We start from the raw sequence: 13,011 nt of genomic DNA on the forward strand, positions 1-13,011 counted from the left end.
GGTAGATCAACCTTGGCTCTTCATATGGAACACATTCGACTCTAACGGACATAGCGTGGGCAGATCAACCTTGGCTCTTCATATGGAACACATTCGATTCTAACGGACAAAGCATGGGTAGATCAACCTATAACAGGATACAATGAACCTATGGCATCGCAGGATACCTACGCTATAAGCCACGGTGGACGCATGGTAAGGGAAACAGTCCATCACAGTGTTTTCATTATTTGAATCGCGTTCTGGGATAACTGCGCTTAATGCATTTGCGTAAAGTGTCATCTCAGATTAGCATGTGCAGTCCGCACGGGCTAATGAGGAACGACACTTTCCGCTTTTATGACATTTTTCGTTTAAATGAAGTCTCTTCTTAGCAAAAATCCAATGAAGGCGGAAAGTGTCGTCCGTGATTAGCCTGTGCGGACTGCACACGCTAATCTGGGACGACACTTTACGCACTTGCAAAATGCCCAGTTTTCTCAGAACGCGACTCATTTGAATCACGTACTGGAAAAACTGCGCTTAATGCATGTGCGTTTAGTGTCGCTCAATATCAGCCTGTGCAGTCCGCTAATTAGGGAATATAAGTTCCGCCTAAACCGGATTTACGCTTAGAAGAGACTTCTTTTTTTTAAAGCTACCATAAAAGTGAATGCATAAAGCCCCGTTTTCACAGAACAAGATTAATGTGTTTATTATTACTTTTTTGTTTCCGACATTAAATTTGTTTACACAGAAATGCACACTTCTGGTTGTGTAAAAGAATCGCAAAAGATGGTATTTAAATAGTCATTTGATGTTTTTGCCACAGGGTATTCTTGTTTTATTAAGCCGTTAATTCAAAGGGAAATGGTTTGCGAAACATTATGAAAACGCAGCAAAGAATCGTTTCCCGTATTGACAGGCGCCAGATTAAATGGCGAAATAAAAAAGAACAAATGTTCTATTATGCCGCTTTTACATTATTTGCAATGTTTTTGGCGATTTAAAAGATGAAACACTATGCAATATAAAGTTGACAGTCATCCAGCTATTTCGCTGCAAAAAAAACACTAACATTATTTAATTTATTTGTTAGATATACTGCTTTTGGTTTCCAAACATAAATTATTTTGAAATTTACAATGAATGTTTATGTACTTGAATTGTTTTACTAACTTACTTTTATTTTGTACTCAATAATGGCTCGATATTTATAAATTTATTACCATACATGGCTATCAAATTAGCGTTTGCCTGTACATTTATAGTAGCACTTTTTACCATAATATTACTAGAAGTAGAAATAGTTGAAATATAAGTAGTATTTTGTTGTTGTTGTCGTTGTTCACCGTGCAGTAGTGCGAATCTCTAATACTGCGGAATAGAAAATAAGTCTCATTTGTAATAGGGTCAGTAACAGAACACCTTTCACTGCATGGTCCGTGAAGTTAGGCGGCTTTCCTAACACAAGTTGTATTTTAACATTAGTCAAAAACAAATGTTTGGTAGAACCACAGCGAAGTATTTTGAGAAATTCACTTAAAAGATAAAGAAATTATAATGGCGTAGCCTTAAACGCAACGTACTAAATAAGCTAATCTTACTACCAGATGGCCAACGTTGGAATGTATCCAGACGACTAGTAATATATGAAGAGGAACTTTCGTTTTCTGAGAGAAACAACATTATTGAAATACTAACGGAAAAGGCGGCAATCTTCAAGTCGCTGAACGAGAAAAATCATCGACCAAACATATCGAGACGGAACTTGAAGAAAGTGAAGGATATTAAATTAAGTTAGAAAAGAAACTGTACATAATTAGACAGTAAACGTATCAACTAATTCAAACCAAGAAAGTATCGATATGAAAAATCAAAACCAGAATCAATATAAAACTGCAGAAAGAGTTATTAAAACACCATTAAGGGACGTTACACCCAACGTAAGTGAACATTCTTACTTTTTCAACTCCGTGAATTCTGGATAATCTTTACTTAACCCATTTATGCCTAGTGGACTCTCCCAGCCTTCTAAATTGGATCAATTTATTTCCAAAATTAGGGATGTCTAGTATATTTATTTCTATATTTAGAATATTTCTTACAGAAATTCCTTTAAGCAAACAGCGCAGACCCAGATAAGACGCCGCATCATGCGGAGTTCGTAACTCCTTGTTGCTAAAACTTTCATAAAAAAGTATAATTTTCCAAGAAACACAAAAAGAAAATGCCTTCTTTAACCTTAAATATTATTCCCGCAAGCATTTTACATCAATTATTTATGTTGAAAAAAAATCATTGGTTCATGCTACTTAAGTGGCCCTTAGTAATGCTGTTAAGTAAGCGTGCGCATGCGTGCGCGTTTCTGGTAAATTTCGAATTACATAAATTCGCGCGCACAACTCGTACGCACGACCACTTCATGACTATATTCTCCGTGAACGTGATCCTTCGGAGCGGACCTCGTATTCCAGGGTCGCCCACTTATTACTAGTTCTGTCCTTTTAACACTAATTACCGGCCATTGAACAACGCATCTGTTAGAAGCCATTCTATTATGTTAATAATAAAATATTAAAAAGCAAAACATTTAACAATATAACAAATTATGAGACGGACGCATTATTTTTAGTGTTTGCGGCAAATCATTTAAAGGGAGATAACCTCATTTAATTGCTTTGATTTTCCTCGAGTTAGCTCCCCTGAAGTTAAAAATCTTCGATATATCATCTTGTACACATTCCCAATGAATTTGAACAAAATATTATATACAACACTTTCATATGTATGCCCCCCTTCGAAGAAGAGGGGGTATATTGCTTTGCACATGTCGGTCGGTCTGTCGGTCGGTCCGTCCACAAGGTTTCCGGATGATAACTCAAGAACGCTTATGCCTAGGATCATAAAACTTCATAGGTACATTGATCATGACTCGCAGATGATCCCTATTGATTTTGAGGTCACTAGGTCAAAGGTCAAGGTCATGGTGACCCGAAATAGTAAAATGGTTTCCGGATGATAACTCAAGAACGCTTATGCCTAGGATCATGAAACTTGATAGGTAGATTGATCGTGACTCGCAGTTGACCCCTATTGATTTTCAGGTCACTATATCAAAGGTCAAGGTCACGGTGACCTGAAATAGTAAAATGGTTTCCGGATGATAACTCAAGAACGCTAAAGGCTACGATCATGAAACTTCATAGGTACATTAATCATGACTTGCAGATGGCCCCTATTGATTTTGAGGTCACTAGGTCAAAGGTCAAGGTCATGGTGACCCGAAATAGTAAAATGGTTTCCGGATGATAACTCAAGAACGCTTATGCCTAGGATCATGAAACTTCATAGGTACATTGATCATGACTCGCAGATTACCCCTATCGATTTTGAGGTCACTAGGTTAAAGGTCAAGTTCACGGTGACCCGAAATAGTAAAATGGTTTCCGGATTTTTACTGAAGAACGCTTATTCCTAGGATCATGAAACTTTATGGGTAGATTGATCATGACTGGCAGTTGACCCCTATTGATTTTCAGGTCACTAGGTCAAAGGTCAAGGTCATGGTGACCCGAAATAGTAAAATGGTTTCCGGATGATAACTCAAGAATGCTTATGGCTAGGATCATAAAACTTTATAGGTATATTGATCTTGACTGGCAGATGACCCCTATTGATTTTCAGGTCACTAGGTCAAAGGTCAATGTCACAGTGTGAAAAAACATATTCACACTATAGCTATCACTACAACGGAGAGCCCATATGGGGGGCATGCATGTTTTACAAACAGCCCTTGTTAAAAGTTTAAATATAAATGTTTTATTGTAGATTGAAAAGAAAATTTTAAAAAGCGAAAATTAATACCCATACTCCGTTAAGACGTAGTGCTAAAATGCTTAAAATTAAACACTTGTTTCGTGTTCGAATATGTACTTTAACCCTTAATATTACCGCAAATACATCCAGTTAGAAACGTGAAGGAAATTGTATAAGATAACTTGTGTGTATGCTTTCACCTTAATATAAACATGCATTAAAGAAATGCATATATCATCTTTTCAAGCAGAAAACATACATCTTTTCTAAGAACAATGTTATATTGATGAAATCGTTCAGAAAAAAATTATGCCAAAAATATTATCAATACACGCCTCTGGTGAGAATCACCCTCATCGCTTCTTCTTTACTGAGAATTTTACTATACCAAAGTCGTATTAATTGAATATTGCATTTGTATAGTGGTACTACGTGAGTAGGTTATTCATTGCCGTTTAACTACTACTGATGTTTCCGCGCCTGCTAAAATAATCACCGGGTAAAACGTATTATTATTATACAAATACATAGTTAAATAATCTTACAAAACAGGACATTGGAAGTAGCTGAATTCGTAAATAATAACATAATTTTGCAAATAAGCGCATAATGTTCGACAGATAAACAAACAATTTAATTATTGATGAAATATTTGATGTCATCTTTACCCGGTGGGGGGGGGGGTGGGGGGGGGGAGATGACTTCCCAAATTTTAGGGTTGGGGTGTCTCACTGAGACTTCGAAATGTGACCCATTTTTATACAGGAACTCTGATAAAGTACACCCATTTTGATACAAGATTTTTGAAAAAGCAGACCCAGGGGGGGGGGGGGGCGGACGCGGCGTACGCCACCGCCTAAAATCGCCCAAGTAAAGTCAATTCATTTGATGTTACTTCAAAATCACTAAAATCGTGGAGATTCCGTTGGGCTTCGTCCCCTGGACCCCCAAAACTATAAACTATGCACTTTTTGGGCATTAAAAGAAGGTATTTTGATGAAAGTATATAAGGTATGATATGCTCGAGAAGTGGTAGTCAAAGCCTTCAAAATCACTACAATCGTGGAGCTTACGGGGGGCTTTTCCCCCTGGACCCCCTAGCAGGGCTTTGCCCCTTCCCCCAGCAAATCTTTCAATATCCCGCCCCCCCCCCAACCAGAAATCCTGGATCCGCCCCTGGCATCTACATGTGAAACAAAAGAAAACGTGCATTTGAAATGTCTAAAAGTGTCTTCAATCCTTTATGGTCCCTCTTCTGTTAATATGTCGACTTTAAAGGAAGGGATTGCATACCAAGTTTCGACATCCTCATTAACACCCGTTTTCACGTCATCTATTAAAAGCTTTGGATTCACAGAAATTACAGAAATTATTTCCCCTTTATCCATTATATACAAGAATGAAATTGATCATACCCATTTTGATACTGATATTTTCAAATCTATACGTATTTATATACAAGCAAATTTCTGATTTCAAAACCCATATCTATACTTAGATGCTCCAAACCATACCCATATCTATAATTTTTAGTCAAAAAACACACCCCATATTTTTGGCACACCCCTATATATCCGTATAAAGGAAGTTACCACCCCCCCCCCCCGGGCATCTTTAACTGCGATTTACTGCATATTAATCTGACTCGTCAGAACATCTGTCAGTAAAAATGTTGCTGGTTATCAAATTATGTTCGAGTCTTGGCTTATAAATCTTCATCTAACACTTAAACCTAACATTTACAGCGCTTCTTGATTTACTAGTTATGGAAAATCGTTAACATATCTATTTTAAGAATGACTACCGGTAGATCAAAATCACTTAACCGTAGGCGGAAGTAGTTTAGCGAGATTATTACACCTGTGAAATTTCATTCGAGTACATTTGTTCTGTAAGTAGATTGTCGGTTATCTTTTTCCGTATTAAAAAATAGATTTCTTATACACACAAAAAAACGATTGATAAATATAAACTGCAAATGTATGTAGTCATTAAATGGTATAACCTTACGTCTCAGAAATCCGGTTCGAATGTTTTTAAATCGAAAGTGAATGCATTGTTCTTAACCAACTAACTTTCTTTGTGCGTTTGCTTGTGTCGTTTGATCAAGGTAAAAATACACTTATAATATCATTTTAAATTATCATATCTAATAATTATATTCGTCGCGGAAGTAGATTTTTTAGTGGAAGTTGCAAATGTAATTTTATACACATCGATTTTATAATTCAGAGACTTAAGTTGATTGCATATTGAAATCGAAAGTGCTAGACATTTCAATATTGTTAACGAAATATGCGTATGCGGGTTCAAACTTGTTTCTTTTAAAATGTCAAACAACACTATCGGGGATCCTACGTCTTCTTTAATGCTTTGATCGCTTATGAGTCAAGATGTTCAGCGACTAGAAGGTTCATAAGATGATAGTGAAATTATTGCAACTAGGAGAATCCCCGCTTGGTTTTGCGACATGAGTTTCGGTTTGTCGTTTACCACCAGGTTCATTGATACAACCAGGACTGTCTTGACACGTCCAACTATACACCGTACAAGTTCAGTGTTTCATTAACACAGGCCCATTATGAACCTGGAGGAGAATAGTCTCTAATGCGTTTGAATATTCAAGTATGTTTGTATATTGTTCATTGCCTCATGAATGTGATAAGACATAAGTCGGTTACAGATCGCTTTTATCGTTTTGGTGACGTTTAATGCGATGCTATCAGAACTTAAACTCTGACAAAACACAAATATTTATATTAAACAAAATATGAACGTTAAGGATTACCTTTCGTAGTGCCTTCTTTTATGTATGCACGGCGTTTGTAAGCAAATGTATGTTTACTCCCAGATTTCAAAATGGCAGAAGGAGGCATGGTGTATACGTGGTCAGAGACTGGAAGCGATCATAGACACAGCGGCATGTACAGCCGTCACTCTCGAGTAAGTCAGAGACTTTAAGCGATCTCAGACACAGCAGCTTTTGTGTCGTCTCCCTCTCGTAAGTCCGAGGATGAAAGTTTTCCAAGACACAGCAGCATGAATAGTCGTCATTCTCTGGCAAATCAGAGACTGGAAGCGTTCCCAGACACAGAAGGCTGTACAGACGTAGATCTGAGGTAAGTAAGGGGATGTAAGCGTTCCCAAACACAGAAGGCTGTACAGACGTACATCTGAGGTAAGTAAGGGGCTTGAAGCATTCCCAGACACAGAAGACTGTACAGACGTAGATCTGAGGTAAGTTAGGGGCTGAAAGCGTTCCCAGACACAGAAGGCTGTACAGACGTAGATCTTAGGTAAGTTAGGGGCTGGAAGTGTTCCCAGACACAGAAGGCTGTACAGACGTAGATCTGAGGTGAGTAAGGGGCTGGAAGCGTTTCCAGACACAAAAGTCTGAACAGACGTAGATCTGAGGTAAGTAAGGGGATAGAAGCGTTCCCAGACACAGAAGGCTGTACAGACGTAGATCTGAGGTAAGTAAGGGGCTGTAAGCGTTCCCAGGCACAGAAGACTGTACAGACGTAGATCTGAGGTGAGTAAGGGGCTGTAAGCGTTCCCAGACATAAAAGTCCGTACAGACGTAGATCTGAGGTAAGTAAGGGGCTGTAAGCGTTCCCAGGCACAGAAGTCCGTACAGACGTAGATCTGAGGTAAGTAAGGGGCTGGAAGAGTTCCCAGACACAGAAGTCTGAACAGACGTACATCTGAGGTAAGTAAGGGGCTGGAAGCGTTCCCATACACAGAAGGCTGTACAGACGTAGATCTGAGGTAAGTAAGGGGCTGGAAGCGTTCCCAGACACAGAAGTCCGTACAGACATAGATCTGAGGTAAGTAAGGGGCTGGAAGCGTTCCCATACACAGAAGTCTGAACAGACGTAGATCTGAGGTAAGTAAGGGGCTGGAAGCGTTCCCAGGCACAGAAGTCTGAACAGACATAGATCTGAGGTAAGTAAGGGGCTGGAAGCGTTCCCAGGCACAGAAGGTTGTACAGACGTAGATCTGAGGTAAGTAAGGGGCTGGAAGCGTTCCCAGACACAGAAGGTTGTACAGACGTAGATCTGAGGTAAGTAAGGGGCTGGAAGCGTTCCGAGACACAAAAGGCTGTACAGGTTTCACTCTCTGCCAATTCAGAGACTGGAAGCGTTTCAAAACGAAGCTTCCTGTACATTTGTTATTCTCAATAAAGTCAAGGACTGAGAACGTTCCGAGAATAAACAGGTATAGTTATCACTCCCAGGTTCGTCCTTGACTGAGAGCGTTCCCAAACGCAGCAGCGTATGTAGTTGTCACTTTTAGATAATTCAAGGATTAAGAGCATTCCCAGACGCAGCAGCGTGTACTATTTTCACTCTCATGTAGGTCAGGAGAGCCTTCTGAGACACAGCTGCCTGTTCATTTTTGTATTTAAAGATGTTAAATTTGAAAACCAAAAAATGAAAACAATTAAATAATTGAATGGAATGAGTTTAGCTGGTCCTTAAAGTTTCGATAATAAACTTAAATAATTTAAATGCATTCGTTATTATCCACACATTTAGATTACAATGCGCATGTGTCAGTTTACGTATTATTTTATTCATACTCTTCCCTCAGAAATGAGCCTTAAAAGTGGTGACCGACGAGACTGTGATTAATAGCCCTAAAATATGGAACTTTGAGAATGACTTTCTGCAGTTGTCTGTGCATTCTGTTCTATAAATATGTTTATACACTCTTTAACTAGTATCATATGATTGAAACTACTTTCCACAATCACCCAGAATGACATTTCAAACTCACAATTTGTGCTATCTTAACCGGGGTTTTCAAAACAAACGTCATGTTATATCTCGGTGGGGGTTTGAAGCGACTATTTAATGAAATCTCAAACGTAAATCCCGAATTATTTGCTAACATATATTTAATCTTTTCAATCTATTCTGAATCACTTTTAGTCTGTTAAGCTATTACTTAAGACTGGCTCTTTGTCTATAATTAACACACCTCTCAACAAAGTACATACATGCAATTTTCTTCATAACAAGGATACATGTTTTCAATACTTTATTTTTTATAATCAAAGATTTAAAAAAATGACTAGGCGTAAGAGCTGACATTGCTTTTTGAGTTTCATTACGACAAATATATTACTGATTTTGTTTAAAATATCAATATATAAAATAATAATAAATATTTTTTATTTATTTTTATTATTTTTATTATTATTATTATTTTTTATATTATTATTAGTATCCATAAAACTGTGGCGCGTCTGTGTGTTTACAAACACTACTTGTAAAGCTCAATGTTCAAACATATACATGCATTTAATTGTACTCGTTCTATTTATAGTACTATTTAATAATTCAACATATATTTAAATCGTCTATCAAGAGCCATAATTTTTAAATTAACAATGCTAACATTGATCGGAAATTATTGAAACTAACTTTCCAGATGAGTATCTTGATTTGTTTATAGTTTTAATCAAATAAATTTTTGATCTCTAACTGACATTAAAATCGTGTTTTTTTTCAGAATTATGTGGAAAGTGTGTCCATAGAGATCTGTACTATAATGACCCGGCTTGGGTACGGCGAGATGATGAGACGGTGGCGCGTTAAGAAGTACAGGGAGTATAACAGGCTGGTGAATGCACCATATTTGAAAAAACAAGGAAACGCAGCTACATACATGTATATCACAGCTGGGAGCAAGGCAGAGGGACTGACCTGCTATTTGGAAAGCGACTGGGACCAATTATGGGTGCTGACGAATGTCCTCTGTGTGGAAGCTGATATCAATCTGCTCACTATTTCAGACGACATAGATGTGTTTAGGATGGATACGATGGATACACGTGTATATCCAGGGCACTGCAGACTGTTACAAGAGAGACCAGCTGCTCATGCACGTCATGATATAATTACCGAGGCTCTGTGTGATAATGGATATGGGGGCGTCCTATTAAGTAGTAGCTTATTGCTAGATGCATATTCGGAAAGTACATTAACACATGATGCAAATGTGGAGCATCATGAACGAGCCGGGCCGTCGATTCCTGAAACATTAACAGGTGTACTTCATGTTGACAAGGTATTCGCACTACAGTGTTACTGCCCCAGCATCCTACAGAGATGGGCTGACAGACGACGTAATTGGCCATCACCAACTATAGTTCAGAAAGTAGTATCATTAGGAGCCTTGGTTACTCCGGTAGGGTTTAAGGGAAGCGATTACAAGCACGTGGAGTGGAGGATTTGTTTCAACACCGGCGAGGCAGAACTTGTAAACAACCTTAACGACACACAAGCAAAAGTATATGTCATTCTTAAAATGATCCTCAGAGATATAATAAAACCAAATAATAAAGAAATAACATCGTACGTGTTGAAAAACATCATATTATGGCAAGCTGAAAATACTCCACAGACAGAGTTTCATTCACGCAGCTTACTTTACTGGTTGCATGACGGACTGAAAAAACTTAGGACTGCTATTGAGAAAAAACGACTTTGCTATTACATGATTCCGGAAAGAAATCTTATGGAAGCCTGTGGTATGCATGATTACCAGCAACATAAATGGGTAGCAGATATCACGGACATGCTAGAGGAAGGGCCCAATGTAATCTTGAGACTGGAGAAGATAAGAAAGGCGATTGTCGCGTCCCCAGAGCCGATGATGTGGTTCAGCAAGACAAGGATGGAGCTAGAGATGCTGCAGCTGGAGGGCGAAATCCGCTCCATTGTAATTGAAGAGAATAATGGGGAGGTGGATGACTCGGAATCCATATTTGAGAAACGCCAGTACTATCTATTGATACAGGTTGCGCAACGAATGTTCTTAAAAGTCAGTTCTGCAAATCAACTGATTGATATTCAAGACAGAATGCTTATGTGATAATGAATCAAATCGATTATTTCGCGCGTGTATCAGGGCTACGTGCACGATAATTTAGTTGTTTAGGTAAACTGTTTTATATAAAGACTTGGTACTTGCAATCTGCATGTATGAAAACAATAATCTCGTGCAAAGCTATTTATGATAAGTCTTGTATTGTATTTTTAAGGTTATGCAGACGGCCGTACTGAAAACAGTTTGTTAAGATATACAGCGGGAATAGTGTTTTGATAAATATCCATTTATTTTGCAACCTTAAAATAACCATGTTATTTTAGTAAAGACATCAACTAGTTTTGACAATCAAAATGTGCAGTATGTATAATGTTACCACACACAATAAGCTCGACAATGTTTCCGGATGAACCAACTGATGAACACAGTGTGATCGCTGTATAAAGCATTCTTACAATAAGCACTTAGGTATCCTTATAATCATTTGTCTGTGACCTTTCATTCGATTAAGTAATGTTCTGACTTCAGACGCCACATAATTTAACTGTTAATAGCAGGTATTAATAACAATGTTACACAATAGACTTATGAGGAAAACTGTCCTAATACCTCGCAGCCATGTTTTTAGACAAACGACAGTCGTTTTCGAACTCAGCCGAAATGTAATACTTACGCAATTACTTTAATTTTGTGAGCGACTATCATTATGCATTGGTCGACATTATGATTTGTAGAGGGTTAACCCTTGCCACATAAGAAAACTTTACCCCTTAATTGCAGACATGTTTTAAAATTGGCAGGAACCATATCACACTCCGTAGACATATCATTAGATTAGAAGTAACGCACCTTTACATCTGAAATATGCAAATTTTGTCATTTTAGCAATAAATATGACATTTATATTTGAGCTTCAGACACATAGTTTCCCCATAACACGCCGCCTTTAAAAAGTCGCATTTGTAGTGAGAAAATAATAAAGTGGATCCCCGCGTCGAAATTCCAAATTAAACCTTATAGGAGAAGGAACATCGATGGTATCGAATATTTCGTACTTTATTGAGTTAAAAGTAAGTTATGTGCAATCCATGAGGAGCGGTCATGCTTCATTATAAAGTATACACTTTGTTAATATTTTGAAGTAATATGTGTTCGAAAAGCTGGGAAAAAGATCTGGTAAACAGAAATAACACGTACATCGTAACATTAACTTCTGTAATGCTTCAATATTGTCACATTTAGTACCTCTTTTACTCTTGCCTTTACAGTATACTGAATATAACATTCAATTTTATGTTTATTTATAATGATCATATGTCTTCTTTTTTTAAGAAATTGTTTTTTATTCAAGAAAATCGTTTTAAATAATCATAGCAGATATAAATTCACACATTAATAAATATACCGATATATCCGTCATAGACAGCATCTGTAATGTTTGATTCAGAAGTACGTGTAAAAAGTAAACTGTGGAATCGCTATAATTCTCTTTTGAAGAAGGTTAAGTATTAACATATTAAGTTCACTTTTGATTTAACTTTTATTCTTATCTGGATTTATGTTAGTTTTAAAAACCAAATTAATTAGTTGAAGATTATTATCATTATTATAATTAATATTTTAAAATTTTCTGTTTGAATGTTTATATATATTATTTTTCTTTAATTTCTTGTTTCCAAGTAAAATGATAACAATCATAGATCAACTTATTTGGTAATAATCTTGCATTGTGTTTATGTTGGATACATTAAAAAAAAACAGTTTGATAGACTTTAGTTTGTTTTAAAAGTTAAATGTTTTGTCTTAAAGTGTTACATGGAGAAAATAAAGATATTATTACCAGTAAAAGTTAAAGTTATAGTATTTCTATTAGTATTTTATATAGATAGGGCATACACAAGGATATTGTTATAGATCACAACTTTATAAACTATGTATTGATGTATTATGGTATTTATAAACACAAACATACGCATTCTGAACAAATATCGTAAAGAGTGGTAACGCGTTTTTTTTAAATTAATATAACGCACTTGGTCCAGACTTGGCTTAGACATCGCGCATATAGTCAATCTGACCAAGTTTTATCAATATAGAGTTAAAGACGTGGCCTCTTAAAGGGATCTTTTCACGGTTTGGTAAATTGACAAAATTGAAAAAAAAGTTGTTTCTGATTCGCAAATTTTCGTTTTAGTTATGATATTTGTGAGGAAACAGTATGACTAAACATTTACAATAGTCCAATATAGCCATTATATGTATCTTTTGACGATTTGAAAACCTAAAAAATATATAGCGTTGCAACGCGAAACGATTGAATAATTTGGAGCGTTCTGTTGTTGTCGTTTAAATTTACGAAACTACGAAGATTGCTTA

The 13,011-nt window shown here is 36.8% G+C and overlaps 1 protein-coding gene and 1 long non-coding RNA gene across 2 annotated transcripts; both read left to right on the forward strand.

Annotated features, from left to right (window-relative positions):
- Window positions 1-5,881: 5,881 nt before the first annotated feature.
- Window positions 5,882-10,680, forward strand: LOC127851216 (uncharacterized). Its single transcript, XM_052384841.1, has 3 exons — window positions 5,882-5,908; window positions 6,650-6,741; window positions 9,316-10,680. The coding sequence occupies exons 2-3, from the start codon at window positions 6,658-6,660 to the stop codon at window positions 10,678-10,680; spliced, it is 1,449 nt and encodes a 482-aa protein (XP_052240801.1). The 5' UTR covers window positions 5,882-5,908; window positions 6,650-6,657.
- LOC127850696 (uncharacterized) lies at window positions 7,094-7,893 on the forward strand. Its single transcript, XR_008035416.1, has 3 exons — window positions 7,094-7,153; window positions 7,508-7,625; window positions 7,803-7,893. It is a non-coding gene; the product is annotated as an uncharacterized LOC127850696 (long non-coding RNA).
- Window positions 10,681-13,011: the final 2,331 nt, after the last annotated feature.

The sequence above is a fragment of the Dreissena polymorpha genome, chromosome 11 (genome assembly GCF_020536995.1).
Source record: "Dreissena polymorpha isolate Duluth1 chromosome 11, UMN_Dpol_1.0, whole genome shotgun sequence".
Taxonomy (NCBI): Eukaryota; Metazoa; Mollusca; class Bivalvia; order Myida; family Dreissenidae; genus Dreissena; species Dreissena polymorpha.